The following is a 25,342-nucleotide window of genomic DNA, read 5'->3' as shown; positions in this document are numbered from 1 at the left end:
CCTGCCAATTTATCATGGCTGACCTATCTTTCCCTCTCAACCCCATTCTCCTGATTTCTCCCCATAACCCCTGACATCAGGTTTAATGAAGAATCTGTCAATCTCCACCTTAAAAATATCCATTGACTTGGCCTCCTCAGACTTCTGTGACAATGCGGCTGATGTGGCAGTAGATGCGACACAATGCACACTCAATGAAGCACGCACGGTTTACTGCTCAAATACCCACAAAGCAGGCATGCGTACTCCAGAATTAAATCCGTGTTAACATTTGGCCTGGGAGAAGTGAGTGTGTACTATAGGACGGGCAACAGCTGCCAAGTGTGCTAACAATATTTGAAATAGTGGAGACGGGGAAGGAAGAACACCTACCTGAGGAGCAAGGTAGCAGAGTCTCCCACAGGGAGAGACTTCCAAATTCATGGCTGGTTCAGTAAATTGGCTGATGTATGTCTTAAGTGTGAAAGTTAATGCAAGAACACTGAGTGTTCAGTCTGGTTAAGGTGCAATGGTAACTGTGAATGATTTAGCATACATCAGAGAAATTGCTCAGTTAATTAAGCCAGTTACCTTTGACATTGCGAATAATTATAATTATGATTAAATATCCTGCTGAATTCCCCAGCCATCTTTCCTTGGGGAACTGTCACTTCTGCACATCGATGAGCCTTATTTTTCTCCTCATTATGCAGATGGTTCAGGCACTAAGACAGGCACTTTCTTCATGTGGCCTTAGATTGTAGCCACCTAAAACCAGCTGCCTTTGGAGATCAACTGCCTTGAAAGGTGCCTCTGTCATTGTAGACCTTTTCCTGGGCAAGGCTCCTGTCGAACCTTACGCTCTCCATTACCAATGATGCAAACAAGACACTGAAAGCAATCCTTCAGTAGTTGAAGGTACACAAAAATGCTGGAGGAACTCAGCGGGTGCAGCAGCATCTATGGAGCAAAGGAAATAGGCGACGTTTCGGGCCGAAACCCTTCTTCAGACTGCACCTCCCTGGCTTCCACCTTCAGTAGTTGAGTTGAGTTTATTGTCCCGTGTACCAGGCGGGGTGCAGCGAAATGCTTTTGTTGGGTGCTAACCTGTCAGCGGAAGGACAATACATAATTATAATCGAGCCATCCACAGTGTACAAATCCATGTTAAAGGGAATAACGTTTAGTGCAACATAAAGTCCAGTAAAGTCTGATCAATTAGTTCAGGAGTAGTTCAGGAGGACTGCTCTCTGGTTGTGGTAGGATGGTTCATTTGCCTGATAACAGCTGGAAAAAACTCCCTGAATCTGAACGTGTGCGTTTCACACTTTATACCGAAGATAGACATAAAGTGCTGGAGCAATTCAGTGGGTCAGACAGCATCTCTGGAGAAAAGGGCCAGGCAACGGTTTGGGTTGGAACACTTCTTCAGGATGAAAGTAGAGAGGGGGGGAGGATTGGAGGTAGGAAAAGGCCCGAAAAAATCAGGGCCGTCAACAGATGACTAAGGAGGTATGGAGCCCATAATGGATGGGGAAGAGGTGATGATGAGGGGATACAGGGATGCGGACAGTGGAACTAATAGTTCGGCTAGGGTGGGGGAGGGGAGAGAGGGAATACAGAGTTTACATGAAATTAGAGAAGTCAACGTTCACAACGTTGGGCTGTAAACTGCCTAAGCAAATTATGAGTTGCTGTTTCTCCAATTTGTGTGTGGTCTCACTGACAATGGAGTAGGCCCAGGACAGAAAGGTCGGTGTGGGAAGGGGAGTTAAAATGTTTGGCAACCAGGATATAAGAGGTACTGTTTTTCTAGTTGAAGTTTGGCCTCACCATGGCCATGGAGGAGGCCATGGATAGACAGGTCTGTAAAGGAATGGGAAGAGGAATTAAAATGGTTTGCTCCAGTTGGCCATGGGAGACAGAGTGCAGATACTCGACAAAGGAGTTGCTTAGTCTGCCCTTGGTGTCACCAATGTAAAGTAGGCCACAGCGAGATAAATTAATGCAACAGATGAGGTTGGAGGAGGTGCATTTAAATCACTCACCTGGAAGGCCTGTTTGGCTGTTTGAGGAGTTGTGATACTTTAGTTTATTGTCACGTACATTGAGGTTACAGTGAATAACTTTTGCTGCGTGCCAACCAGCCAGCGGAAATAAATAAATGATTACAATTGAGCCATCCACAGTGTACAGATACATGATAAAAGGGAATAATGTTTAGTGCAAGATGAAGGCCAATGATCTCCAATGAGGTAGTTCGTAGCTCAGGACCACTCCTTAGTTGATGATAGAATGGCTGGGAAGAAACTGTCCCTGAATCTGGAGGTGTGCGTTTTCACACTTCTGTACGTCTTGCCTGATGGGAGAGGGGAGAAGAAGGAGTGACTGGGGTGAGCGTCGTCTATAATTAAGCTGCTGGCCCTGCCGAGGCAGCGTGAGGTGTAGATGAAGTCAATAGAAGGGAGGTTGGTTTTGTGTAATGGTCTGGGTTGTGTTCACAGGTGTGCCTGCAACTTTAGCAGCAGAAAGTGCCTGAGATGGGGGGGGGGGGGGGGGGGGGGGGGGGGTGGGGAGGAGGTGGTGTGGGGAGGGGTGATGAACAAATAAGGGAATTATGGAGGGTGGTCCCTGTGGAAAGCACATAGGGGTGGGGAGAAGGAGATGTGACAGGTGTTATGTTCACATTGTAGGCAGTGGAAATGTCAAAGAATGATGCACTGGATGTAGAGGCCAGTGAGGTAGAAGGCTAGGACCAAAAGGAACTCCCTGTTCTGTCTGAAGGGAGCAAGGGTGAGAACAGAGGGCAGTATCTAATTTAGTTTAGTTTAGAGATACAGCGTGGAAACAGGCCCTCTGGCCCACCGGGTTCGCACCGACCAGCGATCCCCGCACATTAACACTATCCTATACCCACTAGGGACAATTTTTACATTTACACCAAGCCAATTAACCTCCAAACCTGTACGTCTTTGGAGTGTGGGAGGAAACTGAAGATCTCGGCGAAAACCCATGCAGGTCACGGGGAGAACGTACAAACTACGTACACACAGCACCCGTAGACAGGATCGAACCTGGATCTCCGGCGCTGCATTCGCTGTAAGGCAGCAACTCTACCGCTGTGCCGTCCTCGTGTCTCCATAATAAGTGAGTTTGTTGAAACAATTCAATTTGCCGTTGATTCCCAAAGGCTTCAATGTAACCAGTTAGAACATGAGATGCTATTCATCAAAGATAAATTATACTTAACTATGTACATACGTGATGAGCTGTAGTAGACTGAATATGGACGTCGACGTTGGATTCAAGGCCAATAGTGCTCCTCTCTGCTTTTGCATTACTTTATAATCAGTGGGTTGGTTAGTAGTAAGAATTGGATATGTTTAATCAGTTTGGCGTGGTTTTGATCAGTGCTGACAGTGATGAACAAGCAGAAATAAGGCTGGGGACCAGACAACTATTTTCTATGGAAAGTAAAGACCTTCGTCATTCAAACCCGAGGTGTTTGAATCTGGGTGATAGACACTCTCCAAGTGATGAAAGCGTGGTTGATAGGGAGAACTGAGGGAATTAAATTGGCATGTCACTGGTACAGCATTGAATTTGACTGGTGTCTTGTTTCTTAAGAGCTGCTTATAGATTTTATGCCACTGAAATCACGCTGGGATTTTGATTGAGCAGGTTACCTGTTTAAAAATAAATTGTTCATTTAAAATGCTGTGATAGTCAGATGATCTGAAGGCAAAGCTTCAGCAATAGACCTCATGTCGGAATTTGTAAGGATTACCATCAATGACTGAGGGAGGTTGTTTTGTAATGGAATGTCCCACCAGGATGCGATATCATGTGTCTAGCGCGACCAAACGTGGTCGCTTGAGGCGTACGGCCTCGCGGGGCCAGTCCCACTTCGATAGGCGGAAACGTATGGAGTTGTGCGGGGCTGGTCCCGACACCGCGCGGGGCTCCAAAAATCTTGCACTGTCCGAAAATCCCACGCGACAACGGCCTGCCGGTCCGCAGCCGCATTAAGGCCGTACGCAGCGCCTCAACGGCATACGCAGCGCCTTGACGTCGTCGTACGCAGCATCTTGACGGCGTACGCCTAGCGCGTGGCATTGCGCGATGACGTCACCGCCCGACATGCCGTTGCGTGATGATGTCACCGCCCGACGCCATGCGACGTCCAAATTCAGTCGGCCCGCCTCCTGCCCAGCAGATTGGTCAGTATCATGTCGGGACCAGCCCCGCACAACTCCATACGCCTCCGCGGTTCGATTTGGGACTGGCCCTGCGCGGCCGTACGCCTCAAGCGACCACGTTTGGTCGCGCTAGACGCATGCAATCGCATGCTGGTGGGACAGGCCCTTTACTCCGTAGTGGTGCAGTGGTAGAGCTGCTGCCTTACAGCACCAGAGATCCAGGTTCAATCCTGACTATGGGTGTTGTCCGTATGGAGTTTGTACGTTCTCCCTGGTACCGTGTGGGTTTTCATTGGGTGCTCTGGTTTCCTCCCACTCTCCCACACAAAGACGTGCAGGATTGTATGTTAATTGGCATAGAATTTGTGTAGGGATAATTTGTGTTGGGCTGAAGGGCCTGTTTCCACGCTGTATCTTTAAACTAAACTAAAACATCTCCTGCCCTGCCCCAGCTTAATGATTGTGCCTTGTAGCCAAGTTGTGAGTGTGCAGTGAGGAAGCCGGCCCTGTCCATCAATGCTGTCTCTTGTTCGCTGTCATTCCTCCTATAATTGATCTTGCTTTTGTAGTGAACAGTGCTTTTCCCCCCAAATACTGCAGCACCACCCCAGGCTTCTTAATAATAGAAATGAACCAGACATTAGAAAAAGCTTGAAATGTCAACTAACGATAGCCAAAGAATGCCGGAGTAACTCAGTGGCTCAAGCAACATCTGTGGAGAAAAAGGATGGGCGACGTTTCAGGTCCTGACCCTTATTCAGACATCACCTATCATGTCCCTAGGTTTATGCCGTACCAGCAGAATGAGACCATTCAGCCCATCGAATATATTCCACCATTCACTTCTGGCTGATCTGCCTTTCCCTCTCAACCCCATTCTCCTGCTAACCCCCCCCCCCCCCCCCCATAAACCCTGACACCCGTTCTAATCAGGAATCTGTCAATGTGTCCTTTTCCTCCAGAGATGCTGCCTGACCCACCAAGTTACTCCACTATTTTGTGTCTACCGTTGGTGTAAACCAGCATCTACAGTTCTTTGTTTCTACATTTTGAAATGCCAATTGTGTGTTAATTGATTGCGGTTTTAAAACCTTTTGTGAATATCGTTCTTTTTTTTTTTAATCGCTATTTATTAAAAATCCACTCCAAATCCCATTAGTGAAAATATGTTTAAAGAATTGAAGCAGCCTTTGAAATGTTATTGATATTTCCCCTCTTGATACAAAGTTGTCATATATTAACTGGTGTCATGTGTGTTGTGTTGTTGCTTTGAAACCAAAGGGTTCCAGTTTTAAGGCCATTCCTGAGACTGGTGCATAAAACTTGAGATTAACGTCCAAAGCACGTGTGTCCAAGTGTCGTACCTCCTGAGGTTCAACCTGTCCCCGGTGTTGCGAAGGGTGGGCCTGGCACTGCTGTCATGCAACATGCCGGTCGGCTGGACATTGCTGCACCACATGTCCTTTGTGGGAAAGTTCATGTCATTAGAGCAGGAGTAGGCCAGTTGGCCCATCGAGGCTCCTCCGTAATTTAAACATCATGGCTGATCTATCATTCCCATTCAACCCCATTTTCCCCATAATCCTTGACACCCTTATTAACCAAGAATTTGTCAATCTCCGCTGTCCGTGGCAATGAATTCCATAGATTTACCACCCTCTGACTAAACAAATTCCTCCTCATCTTCTTTCTAAAGGTGCGTCCTTTTATTCTGAGGCTATAGCCCTTTGGTCCCAGACTCTCCCGCCAATGGAAATGTCCTCTCCACATCCACTTTATCGAGGCCTTTCACTATTCTACGTTTTAATTAGGTCCTCCCTCATCATTCTAAACTCCAGCGAGTACAGGCCCAACGCAGTCAAGCGCTCATCTTATGTTAACCCAATCATCCCCATGATTATTCTCATAAACAATATAGACAATAGGTGCGGGAGCAGGCCATTTGGCCCTTCGAGCCAGCACCGCCATTCAATGTGATCATGGCTGATCATCCCCAATCAGCCTTACCCCGTTCCTGCCTTCTCCCCATATCCCCTGACTCCACTATTTTTAAGAGCCCTATCTAGCTCTCTCTCTTGAAAGCATCCAGATTCTTAAACTGTGGTCCCTGAGGCAGAGAATTCCACAGACTCACCACTCGCTGTGAGAAAAATTGTTTCCTCGTCTCCGTTCTAAATGGATTATTCCTTATTCTTAAACTGTGGCCCCTGGTTCTGGACTCCCCCAACATCGGGAACATGTTTCCTGCCTCTAGTGTGTCCAAGCCTTTAACAATCTTATATGTTTCAATGAGATCTCCTCTCATCCTTCCAAACTCAACTGCCTTCCTGTTTTTGCTACCAAAGTGGATAACCTCACATTTATCCGCATTAAACTTCATCTGTCATGCATCTGCCCACTCCCCCAACCTGTCCAAGTCACCCTGCATTCTCATAGCATCCTCCTCACAGTTCACACTGCCACCCAGCTTTGTGTCATCTGCAAATTTGCTAACATTACTTTGAATCCCTTCATCCAAATCATTGATGTATATTGTAAATAGCTGGGGTCCCAGCACCGAGCCATGCGGTACCCCACTAGTCACTCCCTACCATTTTGAAAAGGACCCGTTAATCCCCACTCTTTGTTTCCTGTCTGCCAACCACTTCTCTATCCATATCAGCACTCTACATTATACCATGCGCCCTAATTTTGCCCACTAATCTCCTATGTGGGACCTTATCAAATGCTTTATGAAAGTCCAGGTACATTACATCCCTTGTCCATTTTCCTAGTTACATCTTCAAAAAATTCCAGAAGATTAGTCAAGCATGATTTCCCCTTCGTAAATCCATGCTGACTCCGACCGATCCTGTTACTGCTATCCAAATACTGCTATCCTAAATCTGCTCTGGACCCTCTTCACAAGGACCTGAAAGTTCTTCCAGACCAACACCTTTGACCACAAGTCCGTCAGGCAGTGATCAACACAGAACATGCTGCACGCACTGCCGGTTAAGGACTCGATGGATCCTGTGGAGCGGTTCCTTGTGCAGACTGTCTGGTGATATGCCGGTACCGTCTGAGTCTGAACTCGTGACGCACGCTGACCTCAGGATGGCTGGTATTTGTAGAGGAGACAGTGGATGGGTGCACATCTTTTCGCAGAGTGTGGATTTGTGAAGAGGGTGTGGAGAAGGATGCATGGGTCCTTGTCACAGTTCATCTCGAGCAAATGCATACGGGATGTTCCCAGGGACACAAAGAAGACGCACATCAGGGGCTGCTGGAAGTCCATCAACTCAGTGAAAGGCACCTTTGGTCTGCCCCGAAATTTGTTAGTCTCCCAACACAGTGAAATGCGGGGGAAATGGATTTGATGGCAAGTATAAATTCAATGGGCTGAATGGCCTCTATCAATGCCATAAAGAAATACAAACTGCCAGTGTTCAGTTGAGTCATTGAGCCAAGTTCCTGTCTCCCCACTCAGGTGGTTTAAAAGATGATGTAACACCGTGTTGAAAAAGAGTGTGAAGGTTTTCCATTGACTCATATTAATCCCTCACTCAAGATTGCTAAAAAGTAAATTATTTGGTGGTTAACACATTGCTTATTCTGGAAACTTGCTCCGCACAAATCAGTTACTGTGCTATATCGCTGCAATTATTGTTCCATAAGAGCTTCACTGGTTATTAAACGGTTTGATATAACGTGAATATTATGTAACAACAAAGCAGATACACTTACTTTGGTTTGCAATCTGTCAGGTCTGCAGATTTACAGTATAGTCCACTGTTTAATACAGGGAATAGGAGACATCGTGGATTGTGGGCATTGGAGCATAAAATTGTATTAAAGCCAAAGCACAAAGTCCTTTGACTGTGAACAAAATGGAACACAAAGTCTTGATGGATTTGCAGACAACTTGAGCCAGCCACTAAAAGGTTCAGTGGACACAAATGCAGAATGTCAACTTTATCTGTTGAGCTGACCCGGTAATGCGTATTCCGTTACAGAGCCATTGGTTTTATGTGTTGTCTGCTGAATGTTTAAATCTGTTCAATGGATTTCATGACTGCCCACATATATTCAACGCTGACATTTGAGTGCGGGAGGAAGTGGGGTGTGCCAACATTTATAATTTAGGGCTGGTGGAAGAGGGAGGTTGCTTGTATCGAGTGACTACTAAAGAGAGGTTTTGATAAACGGAATGAAAGTTGACCCAAGCTGGAGTTCCTTCCTCCTTCTTCTGGAGGGAAGGATGAGAAGGGGGAGGGAGGGAATAGGAAAGAAACAATGTTTGTTTTAGAACACCAAGGGAGGAGGGAGAGCCCAAAGCCAGAGGACATTTCTGCAATCGCAATGTATGTGTAAGTACTTGGTGGGTGACTTACTCCCAACTCTGTGCATTTACGCATTGTATATGTTTATAAGCTCATCCAAAAACACTCCCTCCACATCCTCGGTGAGTGTATAAAACCCCACCCTGAAATGACCAAACTCCCCATCCTTGGAGCATGTACAGACAGACCTACCTGTCCCCAAGCAGTTCATTCTTACACCAATATCATCTCGGTGGTTTGCTCTGCACCATCTCAATTGTCAGTCCAACTCAGCTCTACACGAACAAATGGGACTCGCTGATTATAGTTTGTATCTGATTCCAAAACTGTTCATGACCATCATTAAACCTACATCGGTTAGCAATTTTTAAATTGTATCGTTTAGGCAAGGTCCGGCACTCCGCATAAAGTATGTTGGATGTGTGGATTTAGAAAATCATAAGACATAAGAGCAGAATTTGGCCTCGGAAAGGGCATTCCAGACCATCATCTCTTGAGTAATTGATGTTGGGCTTCTATCTGTCTGGGTAAGGACATTAGATGTGTGGGACATTAGCAAACCAACTGAGTCTTTGCACAATCTGATGGCTTTCTCCTCAATGGTTCAATGGTTCACTATTATTACATTGTCAAGGTACAGTGAAATTTAGTTTTGCATACAGTTCAGTAAATTTTCACTCTATATAAGTAAAATCCCAGATTTAGTACAGAGTATATGGAGACAGCCCACTGAGACCATATGCAAGAGTCACCAGGGTTTGCTGCCATTTTTAAGGTCCCAGCTGCAGCCAGCCATAAAGGTGTGTTGCAGCCGTTGCCTCCATCTGGATCATCCCACAAACCGCCGTCCCTCCTCACATGGCCACCTTCAGCCTTTGTACTCCTGGGGATGCCTCCCGCAGGTGACCTTGAGGACACGGAAGGTGAGACCCCCCCCTCCCGGATCTTCTTTCTTGCCCTTTGTTCCTGCATCCGCTGCTGTCTCTTGACTCCTTCCACATTCCTCTCATGTACTCCAGAACCCGGGGTTGAGCAGGGGCTGGGCTCAGCAGCTTCCCGCTCCAGGTAGGCTCCTGGTTCCACGACGGGCAGTTTCTCCCATCGGGAGTCAACTAAACTGGCACCCTTTTTCTATTATCTGAATGGTGGCCGATTAGGAAAAGGGGAGATGCAATGAGACCTGCCTGTCATGGTACACCAGTCATTGAAAGTAGGCATGCATTTGCAGCAGGCAGTGAAGAAAGCGAATGGTATGTTAGCATTCATAGCTAAAGGATTTGAGTATAGGAGCAGGGAGGGTCTACTGCAGTTGTACAGGGTCTTGGTGAGGCCACACCTGGAGTATTGCATACCGTTTTGGTCTCCTAATCTGAGGAAAGACATTCTTGCCATAGAGGGAGTACAGAGAAGGAGGAAGTGGAATTCTCTGCCACAGAAGGTAGTTGAGGCCAGTTCATTGGCTATATTTAAGAGGGAGTTAGATGTGGCCCTTGTGGCTATAGGGATCAGGGGGTATGGAGAGAAGGCAGGTACTGGATACTGAGTTGGATGATCAGCCATGATCATATTGAATGGCGGTGCAGGCTCGAAGGGCTGAATGGCCTACTCCTGCACCTATTTTCTATGTTTTATGTTTCTACTTTCAAATGATTCCTGAGCTGATTTGAAATTCTCTTGGTGGGATTTGAACTCACATTTATTAGTTCAAGTGTTTGGTTACCTGTCTGGTGTCTGAACATTTGCAATATACTTGATCACTAACCCATAAAACTTTGAAAAGTTGACCAACCGCTTTAGAAATGCTGGCCTTTAATGTCCTTTATACCATGGTTGAGACTTGAAACTTATTGCAGCACCGGAAATTGGAGGAACAGCACTCTCTGTCCTGGGTCTCCTCCATGGCCACAGCGAGCAGCACCGGAAATTGGAGGAACAGCACCTCATATTCCGTTTGGGGAGTCTGCACCCCGGGGGCATGAACATCGAATTCTCCCAATTTTGTTAGTCCTTGCTGTCTCCTCCCCTTCCTCAGCCCCCCTGCTGTCTCCTCCCATCCCCCAGCCTTCGGGCTCCTCCTTTTTCCCTTTCTTGTCCCCACCCGCCCCCGATCAGTCTGAAGAAGGGTTTCGGCCCGAAACGTTGCCTATTTCCTTCGCTCCATAGATGCTGCTGCACCCGCTGAGTTTCTCCAGCTTTTTTTGTGTAACCTGAATTCTTATTACGTTGGATTTCAGTTTTTTTTTTCCTATTTGTAATAATGAATGAATCAATTAATACGTTAAATATTTCTAAATAAAGTTAAAAAGTCTTAATTTTCCTAATATAAAAAATGCTCTAAAGTTACTCCATTACATACATCTAGCGCTGCTTGTCGTGATTCCTGGTCCATGTAGCCACAGTAGTTCAAGACCATGCTCTGTACAGAATCTCAGTTGTGCCATTTTTGTCCAGTTCGTATCTCTGCCTCCCCAGATAGTGCACAGTCCACTGAATGGAGAGCCATACCATTGATTAACACATCGTCAGAACTAATTATAGATTTACTTGCAAACGCAAGGAACTGCAGATGCTGGAATCTTGAGCAAAACACAAAGTGCTGTAGGAACTCAGTGGGTCATGCAGCATCTGGATGTGGAGAGGATGTTTAGAATAGAATAGAATAGAATAGAATAGAATAGAATAGAATAGTTTCTTTGTTGTCATTGTAACATGAACCATGTACAACGAAATTTAAAATGTCAGCCAGTCAGTGCACCATTCAAACATTTCTAAAAGCTAACGATACATACAAGGTAAAATATTAAAAGATAAACAACTAAATAAATATCACGAACAAAGCACGCATACACACCCAACCCTCCATCCTTCTGTCGATTTCACAGTGTACCACAGTCCCTTAGTCTGTATCGCCCCTGCGTTCCTTGGCGGCTACATTAAGTGCTTTTATAGCAGTGGGGTAAAAACTGTTTTTTAGTCTATTTGTCCCTGTCCTTGTAGATCTGTACCGTCTGCCTGACGGCAACAGTTCAAACAGGGAGTGTCCGGGGTGGGAAATGTCCTTTATGATATTCTGGGATTTTTTGGTGCAGCGGGAACTGTGTAAGTCCTCCAAGGTAAGGAGAGGGCAGCCGACAATCCTCTGGGCGTTGTCAATGGCCCTCTGGAGCGCTTTCCTCTGAGCCGCTGTGCAGCTGGTGTACCACACGCATACACAGTATGTTAGTATGCTCTCAATGGTGCACCGATAAAAGGACAGCAGCAGTCTCTGAGTGATGTTATTCTTCCTGAGCACCCTCAGGAAGTGCAGTCTCTGCTGGACCTTTTTCAGCAGCGCAGTGGTGTTCACGCTCCACGTCAGGTCCTCCTCAATATGGATTCCCAGGAAGCGGAAATCCGCCACCCTCTCTACACAGTCCCCTCTGATAGTCAATGGTACCATGTCCGTTTTATTCTTCCTGAAATCTATTATTACTTCCTTTGTCTTTAAGGTGTTGAGGAGCAGGTTATTTTCTTCACACCACACTGTCCGCTGCTCCACCTCATCCCGGTAGGCGTACTCGTCCCCCCCGGAGATGAGTCCCACCACCGTAGTGTCATCCGCAAATTTGACAATGGTGTTGCTGTGGTGGGCGGGGGTGCAGTCATGTGTGTAGATGGTGTAGAGCAGGGGGCTCAGTACGCAGCCCTGTGGAGAGCCGGTACTGAGGCTGAGGGCCGTGGATGTATGATGGCCCACTCTGACTCTCTGGCTGCGACCCGACAGGAAGCTATTTATCCACGTACAGGTGGAGTGTGGAAGTCCCAAGTCCCCCAGTTTGTCCACCAGTTTGTGGGGAAGGATGGTATTAAAAGCAGAGCTGTAGTCCACAAAGAGCATCTGCACGTAGCTCCCCCGCTGCTCCAGGTGAGACAGTGCAGCATGGAGAGCTGTGGCTACAGCGTCCTCTGTAGATCTATTTGCTCTGTACGCAAACTGGTGGGGGTCAAAGCTTCGGGGCAGAAGTGATGTGATATGACCCCGGACCAGTTTTTCAAAACGCTTCATCACCACTGGTGTGAGTGCGACTGGCCGGTAGTCGTTGAGGCTGGAGATGTTGAGGCTGGTTTTTTTGGGCAAGGGGACTATGGTGGAGGACTTCAGACAGGGTGGGACAGTGGACTGGGCCAGAGACTGGTTAAAAATCCTTGTAAAGACTCCAGCCAGCTGGTCTGCGCAGTCCTTGAACATGCGTCCAGAGACGCCTTCAGGTCCAGTAGCCTTCCTTGGATTGATGGCCCACTAGTGGGAGAGTAGGACCTGAGATCACACTCAGAATTAAAGGAGGTTCCTTTAGAAAGGAGATAAGGAGGAATTTCTTTAGTCAGAGGGTGGCGAACCTGTGGAATTCTTTGCCACAGTAGGCTGGGGAGGCAAAGTCAATGGATATTTTTAAAGCAATGACAGATAGATTCTGGATTAGTACGGTGTCAGAGGTTATAGGGAGAAGGCAGGAGAATGGGGTTAGGAGGGAGAGGTAGATCAGCCATGATTAAATAAATAGCAGAGTAATTCTGCTCCTATCACATGTCCTTATGATCTGTGGACAACAGTCTGAAGAAGGGTTCCAACCCAATTCGTCGTCTGTCCATTCCCTCCACAGATAATGCCTGACACGCTGAGTTCCTCCAGCACTTTGTGTTTTGCTGATCGCTGCACATGTGCCTGATGTAAGTGTACAGGTTTACTGGCAACATTTGATGTTATTTTTCTTACTCCCGTTTGATTAGGCACAGACTTTCAAATTAATAGTTTGCCGCTGCCTCGGAAACCCCATCATGAATGGGCCTTGTTCCACGAAGAGTCTCCGAAGAATAATTACAAGCTCTTCCACGAGCCCTCTGTCACATTGTTTAATTACACCTCCACATTCAGCCGCAACTCTCACCTGCCACTGACCACCCAGTACCTCGAGAGCATCGGTGAGCTGAAGTCACTTAAGTACATGCTCCCACTGCATGTGAAGAACCGGCTGAGGGAACATTTGGCTCCGTTGGTGTACGTCCAGTCTGACTGCGACCCTCCTTCCGATCGGGACAGCTACGTGCGGGAGTTGATGAAATACATCCAGGTGGACTCTTACGGAGAATGTCTACATAACAAGGACCTTCCGACTAACCTGAAGGATCCTACAACCATGGATGACGATGCATTCTACGGGATTCTCGCTCAGTACAAATTCATTCTTGCTTTCGAGAATGCTGTTTGTGATGATTATGTCACGGAGAAATTGTGGAGACCATTCAAATTAGGTGCGGTTCCAGTTTACTACGGTTCTCCAAGTATAGCAGATTGGCTGCCCAGTAACAAAAGTGCAGTACTTGTGAGGAACTTCTCGCACCCCAAGGACCTGGCTGAATACATCATGCAATTGGACGGTAATGACCAGGCATATGAAGTCTTTCTCGAGTGGAAGCGCAAAGGCCTGATCTCCAACGAGAAGCTGCTTACTGCCATGAAAGAGCGTAGGTGGGGAGTCCGAGATGTTTCCCAGGACAACTACATTGATGCCTTTGAGTGTGTGGTGTGCAACGGCGTGTGGGAAAACCTCAGAAGAAAACGAAAGGTACGCTGTGTGTAAGGTTCTCAACCTGCTGACAATGCCTGAAACATTGCAGAAAACAAAAAAGAGAAAGGGAATCATTCCTTTCATGCTTCACTGTCAGGGTGGCAGTGAAATTCCTGGTTTGAGAGAGAACCTGTTTGCTATTTTCCTGGTTAGGTTAGAAATATTTAAGGTAATTCCGATACAGTTTGGTTCAGATGTATTTAAATGTAAATCAGGCTTCAAAATCCAAGCAGCATTGGGAACTGAGGCAAATTGGGGTGCAAGAGCCAATCTTCCAACGGGCCCTCCAACATCACCATCAAGTCAGCCATAGGATTCCTGTAACACATGAACGTAGCACAAGGACAGGCCCTTCGGCCTGCAATGTCCATGCCGAACATGGTGCCATGACCATTTCTAATCTGCCTGTGCAGAATCCATATCCCTACATTCTTTGCATATCCATATGCTAGCCGAAAGCTTCTGGAAATATTGCTATCGTATCCGCCTCAACCACCACCCAGGCACTGTATAAAAAAAAAAATTCCTGCATATCTCCTTTAAACTTTGCCCCTCTCACCCTAAACCTATGCCCTTGCTGACTGTCTACCCCATCTATGCCTCTCATAATTTTATATACTTCTATCAGGTCTTCCTGCGGTCTCTGGTGTGCCAGAGAAATAATCCAAGTCCGAAAAGAACGCGCAGATCAGTTCAAACCTGTCACTAATCCCTTTGGGATCTTCTGACAGGCTCTAGAAGTCTCAAGAAATCCATCCCTTCCAAGGGTGCATGATACATGTCACAGTGGTGGGATGTACAGAAAACATGCAGGTGATTCATGCTTTCATAGGTACTAGAATTGGCAAATTCCTAAAAAGGCTGGCAACTTTCCACAACTGTTGGAAACTTGACTGGGATTTTGTAATGTTTGTTCCTTTCTGTTGAGTTGACCTTTTTTTCCTCTTGATTTCCATTGATCACAGGGCTTATCACCAATTGAACGGCAGGGACAAGCCAACCACCTCAGCTGCCCTGAGCCAAAGGCTTTTACCTTCTTGCAGCCCTCAAATGTGGAGAAAGTTGTCCGAGATCTGTGGAAGCCAAGCTTTGACCAATCCAAGCGAGAAGCTGCAGCACTGAGGCACCTCGTGGAACTGAACCAAAACTTTACAGTGGAAAAATTCTGGAGAATGGTGTTTAGTGACTAATGGCATTGAGATTCCCCCCCCTGAAATCTTGCCTTTCAAGTGCTTCTGAGGGTTGCCATAATCCATAATAAGTACACTCAGTGACAGGAATTATTTCACATGAAATCCAGCAAAATAATTACTAGAAGCCATGTTGCAGCCCTGTGATTGTTTAGTTCAAGTAGACTTAACAATTAACTGCAGGATCAATCAACTGAAAACATCTCAAATGCATTTTTTCTCATGCATTTGAGAGTTCAGTAAGAACATTTGCACATCTCATGGACCTTGGAAGTATGCTGTGGTATGATAAGTGTTTGAAAAGTGCCCTACTATTTCCGATTAAGTGTTAATCCTCTGGAAGGACTAGAAACTTACAGCACATCGTTGGAGCAGCAGAAATAGGAGCCTTAGAAACACGTTGTAGTTATCTCACACCACCGTTGCGAGGCTGCAGAGCCAAGGACTTAACGGAAAGGCTAAATTGATGGCACATATTGCACGCAGTTTCATATCAAGCAAGATTTTTCATAATAGCACAATACAGACTTGGATCTGACCAGCAACTGACTCACAAAAAATTAACTATGCAATAGAGACTCCAAGAGTTCTCAGACTGTCTCCTACCCTCCCTCAGCCTTGCTGGAGGTGGAATTTGAACGAGTGCCTTTTTGCTATCTCCAGTCAACTAGTCCAATGCTTTCACACCTTGAACTTTAGGTAAACTTCAACTCCTGAAGATTTTTTTTGCTATTCTTATGATAGATTACACCCATTAGCCCTGTGGTCACCAACCTGCTTTGGTTCCCTGAGCTGTAAACAGTATGAAATGTAACTGGTGTTAATGGGGAATGTGATGTTGAGGATGCCATCAGATCTACTTTGATGACATTAAATGGGATTGATTGAAAGATTCCAGGTATACTGGGCTACTCCCATTCCTCCTTCAGTTAGTTATAACATTCTCATCCTTATTTTCCAATCCTTCAATGGCCTTCACTTACTCCCTTAAACCTACAGCTCTTCTGGATCTCTCTTGTCACATCTGTGCCACACAAATTTTCTTCACACCTCCCAGGACTGCTCGAGCCTTAAGTTCTGAAACTGCAAAAGCCCCGACATGTTCTGACAATTTCTTCCTCCTTAAAGCCTCATTCCGCCCAATTAGCTCCTTACATGAAAAGAAAGTTGTGTTGGGTATTGCTTCAGTGAGATGCCCAGGAGTAAAATCAGAAAATGTTAGAAACACTCCAGCAGGTCAGACGTCATCTGAGGAAAGAGAAACAAAATTTAAGTTTCAGATTGAACATCCTTCATTAGACCTGGAACAAAGTGTCTTTCAGCTTGAAATATTATCCGCTGACTGACCTGCTAAGTATTTTCAACGTTCTTTGTTGTTATTCAAATTTCCAGCAAGTGCTTTCTTCATTAATTTTCAAACACTTCCAGGTGTCTTACAATGCTGTGCTTAGATGCTGTTGTTCTGTAACAAAACATTCTTGAATGTATTGCTCTTATGTTACTGGTGCTGGAATCAGTTTAGTTTGGGTTAGATTAGTTTAGTTTAGCGATACAGCGTGAAAACTGGCGCTTTGGTCCACCAAGTCCACGCCGACCAGCGAGTCCTGTACACTAGCACTATCCTACACAAGAGGAACAATTCACAATCTTAACTGAAGCCAATTAACCTACAAAGCTGCACGTCTTTGGAGTGTGGGAGGAAACCGGAGCACCCGGGAAAACCCATGTGCTCACGTGGAACATACAAACTCCGTACAGACAGCACCATTAGTCAGGATCGAACCCGGGTCTCTGGCACTGTAAGGCAGCAATTCTACCGTTGCGCCACTGTTCTGCACTTCATGTTGTCTTGCTTGAAGATTACTTTCTCTGTTAATTGAATGAAGTGACCTTAAGCCAGTGCTGCAATGCCGGATTCCTGTGAAATTGTTATCATCTGAATAGTTTTGCAACATAGATGTATAGAATACAAAGATTTTTGGTCTCTTTCTGCAAAATGGAAAATTGTAAAATGCAGTGGAGATCCTTTAACCACTTTGGGTCATTTATAAAGTTGCCTGACTCGAGGGTTTAAGAGACACAGTTGGGAAACTCTTTCATGGATTAACCACAGGGCCAGATTCCCTTGGACTGGAAAAGCTGTCCTTAATCCCCTCAAAATAGACACAAAATGCTGGAGTAACTCAGTGGGGCAGTTAGCATCTCTGGACAAAATGGATAGGTGACATTTCTTATCAGGACCCATTCTTCTGACGGATTGTAGTTGGGGTGGGGTGGGGGGGGGAGGGGGCGGGAACTGAAGCGAGAAGAAAAGAACAGGACAAATCTGGGCCGGCAACAGATGCCTTCAGGCAAGGAGGTTCCCTGACAGGCCGATTCTTGACTAGAGACGATATGAGATTAATCCCCCAACATACCTTGATGGAATCAGAAGGCTGATTTTGTTGGCCTTTGTATCCAAGAGTATGGGGGTTTGCTCGGGGGCCCAACACGATCATAGGTGGCACAGTGAGGCTGCTCCACTCCCAAAGTACCCCAACAGCCTTTGACATCCAGAAAAGCAGAGGCCAGGACATTAACAAAGACAAAATCTGCCATTAATTTTTCATAGATTTTAAATGCCACTTTCCAGCAGAGTTACAGTTGAACTAAAAATACCGTCAGCAAATACATCTATGTAAATAATTAAAAACTTTAGACTTTAGCGATACAGCGTGGAAACAGGCCCTTCGGCCCACTGAGTTCGTGCCGACCAGCGATCACCCCGTACACTAGCTACTTACTGGGTACAATTTACAATTTTACCGAAGTCAATTAATCTACGAATATACTGTAACATCTACCACAAATCTGCTGACTCCCAAAATTATCTAGACTACACTTCTTCCCACCCTGCTTCCTGTAAAGACTCTATCCCCTACTCCCAATTCCTCCGTCTACAGTGCATCTGCCCCCAGGATGAGGTTTTCCGTACTAGATCATCGGAGATGTCCTCATTCTTTAGGAAGCGGGTTGCCCTCTTCCATTATAGATGAAGCTCTCACTAGGGTCTCCTCGATATCCCGCAGCTCTGCTCTTGCTCTCCCTCCCCTCATTCGCAACAAGGACAGAGTCCCCCTTGTTCTCATCTTTAACCCCATCAGCCGTCGCATATAGCATACAATCCTCCAACACTTTCGCCACCTCCAACGGGATCCCACTAGTGGCCACATCTTCCCATTTCCACCCCTTTCCCCTTTCCGAAGAGACCATTCTGTCCGCGACTCCCTGGTCAACTCGTCCCTTCCCACCCAAACCACCCAATCCCCAGGTACTTTCCCCTGCAACCGCAGGAGATGCAAAACCTATTCCTTTACCTCCCACCTCGACTCCATCCAAGGACCCTGGCAGTCTTACCAGTTGAGGCAGAGGTTCACTTGCTGCTCCCCCAACCTCACCTACTGTATCCTCTGTTTTAGGTGTCAACTTCTCTACATCGGCGAGGCCAAGTGCAGGCTTGGCAATAGTTTCACTGAATACTTCCGCTCAGTCCGCCTTAACCGATCTGATCTCCCGGTTGCTCAGCACATTAACTCCCCCCCTCCCATTCCCAATCTGACCTTTGTGTCCTGGGTCTCCTTAATTGTCAGAGTGAGGCCCAATACAAATTGGAGGAACAACACCACATATTTCGTTGGGTAGTTTACACCCCAGCGGTATGAACATTGACTTCTCTAACTTCAGATAGCCATTGCTTTCTCCCTCTCTCCATCCCCTCCCCCTTCCCAGTTCTCCCACTCGTCATGGCTATCCCTCGAGGTCGAGGATGATGGTCTACATTCCATTGTTTTTGTGGACTCTCTGGTGGTGCCTTATGAGTTCAATCTGTCACATCTTCGCCTAAGATGTGGAATAATAATACGAACATAAGATTTACAGGTTACATTCCTTTGTCCGTGTGTTTATTGTCTCCGCCGATCATGTCCTCCCGCCTTGGCGCACATGCGATCTGACCTCCAAGTCAGCTGATACAAAGGTCAAGATATTTGCATATCATTATCATGACTCATAGTCTCATACCAGACTCATCGTCATGACACAATCCTGGCTTTGAAAGTTCTTCAGCATTCAGGACAGGTAATTCCAGATGACAGATCGGGCTTTGGTTGTTGCTGCCTCTCTTCCGTTTTCTTCTCTTTAATTCTGCACATCTCTTGGCTTTGAAGGTCGCTGTTCCTTCTTGGATGATGGTTTGCCATAGTTTCCTGTCCTTGGTATTGGTTCCCCAATTGGCGATGTCTATTTCACATTTCTTCATGCTGGCATTTAAGGCGTCTTTGAATCTCTTCTTTTGTCCGCATCTTTTACGTTTGCCTTCTCTAAGCTGGGAGTAGAGGTTTGTTTTGGTAAACGCTCGTCTTACATCTGAACAACATGACCGACCCATCTTAGTTGGTTCTTGATGACGAAGGCTTCGATGCTAGATGTATTTGTTTCATTCAGCACACTGACTGTCGAGTTATTCTTATAATAAGGCTCGTACGACGACGTAAACGGAGTCTGTCTTTATTTAGCAACTCTGTACAGCAGCCGCAGGCTCGTGTGCATGCCTGGGCATCTCCTCAACTGCCACCCCCGGTTCCCACGTCACATCCGGCCACCACAAAATAAAGGCATTCCTTACACTATTATTCCATAATACCACATCTCCCTTTCTTTGAGAATAAAGGGTGGACTACCTTTGTCTCTGCAGGTCTTAAGGGGTTTATTCTGCCCTTTTGCCGGAAGACCTGTCCCTGATTCAAGCATGCAAAATAGAAATAAAATAACTTACGCGTTACCATACTGTGAACTATTACTTTAGCAGGCTGTGTTCTTCAAAACTTAAACTCTCAGGTTTCAGGTAAATGTACCAGGTTTACAGGACAATTTCACAATCACATTTCACTCTCTTTTTCTTTACTGTAGAAAACAGATCAATAAATCACCAATCAAGTCTCTTCGGCTTTCTAACCTCTCTCCCACACCTGGGCCGCACAGTCTCTGTGGTGGGGCCCTCTCTGCTGGGTGATGTTGTCACTGGTGGAGCTGGCTCTGGTGTAGGTGAAACTTCTCCCACCGGTGGCTCATCAGCATCGACTACCCCACTGTTGGTCTGCAGCGGCACCAAGTGATGCCGGTTCCTCCTCAGTGTGCCCTGAGGCACCTGGATGATATAAGAGCGAGGGGTATTGTGTGTAGATAGCACTTTGCCCTGGACTCGTGCATCGGTGATCCACACATCCTCCCCAGGTACTAGTGGCTCCAGATTTATCGCTCCGTGCCTCTTGTCGAAGGATCTTGCGTCGTTCCTCCTCTTCTCCCTTTCTTTGGCCCCTAGCGCGTTGTAGTCAGACAAAACTGGACTCAGCAGGGGTGGAAGGGCAGGAACTGTAGTGCGGAGGCGGCGCCCCATCAACAGCTTGGCCGGGCTATAGCCGTTCTGTAGAGGGGTTGCTCTGTAGGCCAGCAATGCAAGATATGGGTCTGACGCCTTTGTTAGCAGGTTTTTCACGGTTTGTACAGCGCGTTCTGCCTCCCCATTGCTCTGAGGAAACCTGGGGCTGCTCGTGATGTGCACAAAGCCAAACTCTGCTGCAAAGGCTTTAAAGTGGCTACCTGAGAACTGGGGCCCATTGTCACTTTTAAGAAATTCACCAATTCCATAACGAGAAAACATGGATTTCAGGTGCACCACCACATCTGTGGACCTTGTGGGTGACAGCAGCGCAACTTCCACATACCTTGAGAAATAATCTACTACTAGTAGATAAGTCTTGTTTTTCAGCGTGAATAGGTCAGCTCCCAAGGTTTGCCAAGGCCTGTCTGGCATCTCCATTGGCATCAGCGGCTCTTTGACGTTCCTTCTCTCTTGGATGCAGGTTCTACATTTCAGCACCATGTCATTCAGCTGGCTGCTGAGTCCTGGCCACCATACCGTCTGTTTGGCCCGGCCCCTGCACTTTGTCACCCCCAGGTGTCCCTCATGTAGTCTCTGCAGCTTTGTAAGGCTGATGGGATGACGAGCCTTGTGCCCCGCAGCAGCAGCCCATTGTGCACAGTCAGCACTGCTCTATCAGCCCAGTAATGTCTCAGCACTCCCTGCAGTTGGCTTTTGTCGGGCCAGCTGTCTGTGCAGTACTCCATCAGTGCAGAGCATGTGCTGTCTGCCTGTAGGTGCTCCCGTAGGCTGCTCAGATAATCTCCACTGACAGGAATGTTGCTGATGACAGAGTCTACATAGATGTTGGTGTCCTCTAATAGACTTGTGTCTGTGTGTGTTCTTGCGGCTCTCAGAGGAGCACGCCATAAGGTGTCGGCTGTCCACAGGCTTATGCCAGGGACATGATCGACTGTATAATTGTACCTCATGAGTCTCATCCTAAATCTTTGGACTCTTAGTGGGAGGTCATCCAAAGCTTTCCCTCCCAGCAGACTCACCAACGGCTTGTGGTCAGTTTCCAGCTCGAATGGTCGTCCCAGGATGAAACAGCTGAACCTTTCACATGCCCACGTCGCAGCCAATGCCTCCTTCTCTACTTGAGCATAGCGCTGCTCTGTTGGTGTCATTGACCTGGACGCATATGCCACAGGTGACCACATGGCATCGCTCTTCTGCAGCAGGACTGCCCCCAGGCCAAAGGAAGAGGCATCAGCAGAGATCTTTAGAGCACTGTTTGGGTTGTATAATGTGAGCACTGGTGTGGATGACAGCTCTGTTTTTAACTGATCAAAGGCGGCCTGCTGCTCTGTCCCCCAGTACCAGTGGTTCTTCTTGGACAGCAGGTCTCGTAGCACTTTGTCTTTTTCAGCCAGGTTAGGCAAGAAGCGGCCCAGCTGATTGACCATGCCCAGAAAACTCCTGAGTTCGCTGACATTTTTGGGTGCATCCATCTCTTGTACTGCTCTCGTCTTCTCTGGATCTGGCTTCACTCCATCTGCTGAAATCACATGACCCAGGAATCTGACTGTGTGGCGTGTGAGCTCACATTTGTCCATGTTGAGCGTAATGCCGGCCTTTTGTGCCTTCTCTAGCACCGCATGTAGCCGCACATCATGCTCCTCCTGCGTCTGTCCCCAGACCAGGATGTCATCCATGTGACACAGTACCCCCTCCAGGCCACCGGTCACTTCTGTCATCATCATCCTTTGAAAGTGCTCGGGGGCTGATGCTATGCCAAAGGGTAGACGGTTAAAATAGTAGCGCCTAAAAGGCGTGATGAAGGTGGTGTATTTGGCAGACTCTTTTGTCAATGGTACTTGCCAAAAGCCCATGTTGGCATCTAATTTGCTGAATACTGTTGCGCCAGCTAGCATGCCCAGAGTGTGCTCGACAGAAGGCAGGATAAACTTTTCTCTGCATACTGATCCATTCATCATTGTGAAGTCCATACAAATGCGAACATCACCTGTTTTTTTCGGCACCACCATCATCCCGGCACAACAATTAGTCGGCTCCTCAATCTTGGTGATTACGCCCATCTTTTCCATACGGTCTATCTCCTCCTTCACTTTTCCCATAAGCGGCAGAAGGACTCTGCGTGGCCTGTGGAGAGAGAAGGGCACAGCCTCTGGCTTCAATTTAATTGAGTATGGCCTCCGAACAAGACCCAAGCCGCTACACAGCTTCGGATATTGTTGTTTCACTGATTCCAAGGTGATGCCGTCAACCCTGCACACAAGCTGAAGCCGTTCTATGGCAGGCCTTCCCAACAGTGCAGTGTGCAGGTCTTTTACTACATAAATGTTCTCTATGGCTGTCTTTTTGCCTCTGCGCAGTGTTTCTCTGGCTACATCCAGGACAGAGAGTGCATTGCCCCCTGGTCCCAAACAATGGGCGTGTCGACCTTGCCAGGCACTTCACATCATGCCCCCCTGTAATGTCATGGTACACCTCGGCTGGCATGGCGGTGACATCAGCACCATGTCTATTTTAAAGCACACTTTTTTTTGTCTCACTTGTAGCTGCACCGTCCACGGGTCTTTTCCAGCATCCACGGCTCCCAGGAAAAAGCTCTCTTCTTCCTCTGTAGTGACAGCATTGAGAGATTTTGCACTGTTTCTGCACACTTTGCCATAATGTCCCTTTTTGCCACAGTTGTGACACACAGCATCTTTAGCAGGGCATTCCAATTTCCTATTTTTCCACATCTATAACAGGCCTTTGAACCTGGCTGTGGCCGTGTATTAAGTTTATTTTTGCCTGGTGTTTGTGCTTGTGGCTGAGGCTTTGAGGGAAATTTGGGTTTTCTGTAGCTTTCAGCATGCACAGCATCAACATTAGAGCACTTGCTAGCACCGCTATTTTCTCCTCTTAAGTCAGACCGCTGTCGTCTAACTTCTTCAGACTGCCTTGTTTTTGTTATAGCAGTTCCAAGGGTTAGGTCTCTGTCTAGCTGTAGCTTTTCTGTCAATGAGACGTTTCTCAGCCCGACCACTAACCTGTCGCGGATCAGCTCGTTCTGTAACTGTCCATAGTTGCAGTGTTCAGCTAATCCGTATAGAGCAGTGATGAAGGAATCCACCGTTTCTCCTGGCAGTTGCACACGCTGATTGAACTTGGCTCTTTCGTAGATTACATTCTTTTTAGGTACAAAAAATGCATCAAAGCCCGCCTTGACATCCGTGTACATCCTCCTCTCATCTGCAGTTAGCGTTAGCCCCTTTAGCACATCTTCGGCTTCATCGCCCATGCAATACACTAACGTGTTCACCTGGTTTTCTGCCGACGTCGCGTTTAAATTGCTTGCAAGCCGAAAGCGGTCGAATCTCCTGATCCAACGCTCCCATTCTTGAGGCTTGGTAAAATCGAATGGCTCTGGAGGTTGTATTGTGAACGTAGCAGTTGGTGTGGGTTGCGCCATATCTGCCGGCTCGTCTCCCATTTCCCGCCAAAACGATACACCTTCCTCTTCTTTTTTTTTCGCTTACAAGTCTCCCACTTCTGACACCATGTCGAGTTATTCTTATAATAAGGCTCGTACGACGACGTAAACGGAGTCTGTCTTTATTTAGCAACTCCGTACAGCAGCCGCAGGCTCGTGTCCATGCCCGGGCATCTCCTCACCTGCCACCCCCGGTTCCCACGTCACATCCGGCCACCACAAAATAAAGGCATTCCTTACACTATTATTCCATAATACTACACTGACGTTGGTTCTTCTGTCTTCCCAGCTGATATTTAAGCTGTTTCAAAGACATCGTTGATGGAACTTTCAGCACATTTAAGATGATGTTGGATCTCGTCATCAAGATCGACATTGGAGGAGAGGTGACTTCCAAGCTACAGAAAGTAATCCACATTGAATTGATTGTTCTTTCCAATTTGTCTCAGTTGGTGACGATTGGTAGATAACCTGGGCCTTCTTGGAGTTGATGGTAAGTCCAAGTTTCATGTATGCACTGTTGAAGGCAGTCAGGACCTGCTGCAGATTATTTTCTGAGAGAGCTGCAAAACACAGTTGTCGTCTGCGTATTGGAACTCGATGAGGGAGCACATAGATGTCTTAGTTTTGGATGAGACGGGCAAGATTGAAAAGTAAACAATTTCAATTCCTGGGGGTAGGTCATCCTTGACGATGTGGGTGTTTGTCGCAATGAAGATGGTGAACAGTGTTGGGGCAATCACGCATCCCTGTTTCACTCCTGATCTGACTTAAAATGGCACACAGTTGCTGTTGCCGGCCATGACTATGGCAAGCATGGCTTCGTGGAGGAGTCTCAATTTTCAAATGTACTTTTCAGGACATCCATAGGTAGATAGGACGTCCCATAAGAGTTCCCTTGATACCTAGTTGAAGGCCTTAATGAGGTCAATGAATGCCATGTACAAAGGTTGAAGTTGTTCACAACATTTTTCTTGTTGTTGACGCATTTTGAAGATCATGTCGGCTGTTCCAAGTGATGGTCTAAAACTGGCTTGTGTCTCCGGAAGGATCTTCTCAGCTAAAGGCTTGGGTCGGTTGTTGATGATGCGGGCGAGGACCTCGCCTGCGGTGGCTAACAGGGAAATTCCACAATGGTTTCCG

At 46.8% G+C, this 25,342-nt stretch overlaps 1 protein-coding gene across 1 annotated transcript in view; it reads left to right on the top strand.

Annotated features, from left to right (window-relative positions):
• Positions 1-17,529, top strand: part of fut10 (fucosyltransferase 10) — a 49,808-nt gene extending 32,279 nt beyond the window's left edge. Inside the window, exons 3-4 of the mRNA XM_055642209.1 lie at positions 13,268-14,103; positions 15,072-17,529. Coding sequence (XP_055498184.1) covers positions 13,268-14,103; positions 15,072-15,296 — 1,061 coding nt within the window. The 3' untranslated portion in view covers positions 15,297-17,529. The remainder of the gene's footprint in view (positions 1-13,267; positions 14,104-15,071) is intronic.
• The last annotated feature ends 7,813 nt before the right edge of the window (positions 17,530-25,342 follow it).

This window comes from Leucoraja erinacea, chromosome 1 (assembly GCF_028641065.1).
Source record: "Leucoraja erinacea ecotype New England chromosome 1, Leri_hhj_1, whole genome shotgun sequence".
Lineage (NCBI taxonomy): Eukaryota > Metazoa > Chordata > Chondrichthyes > Rajiformes > Rajidae > Leucoraja > Leucoraja erinaceus.
This window is presented reverse-complemented; position numbering and strand designations above follow the sequence as displayed.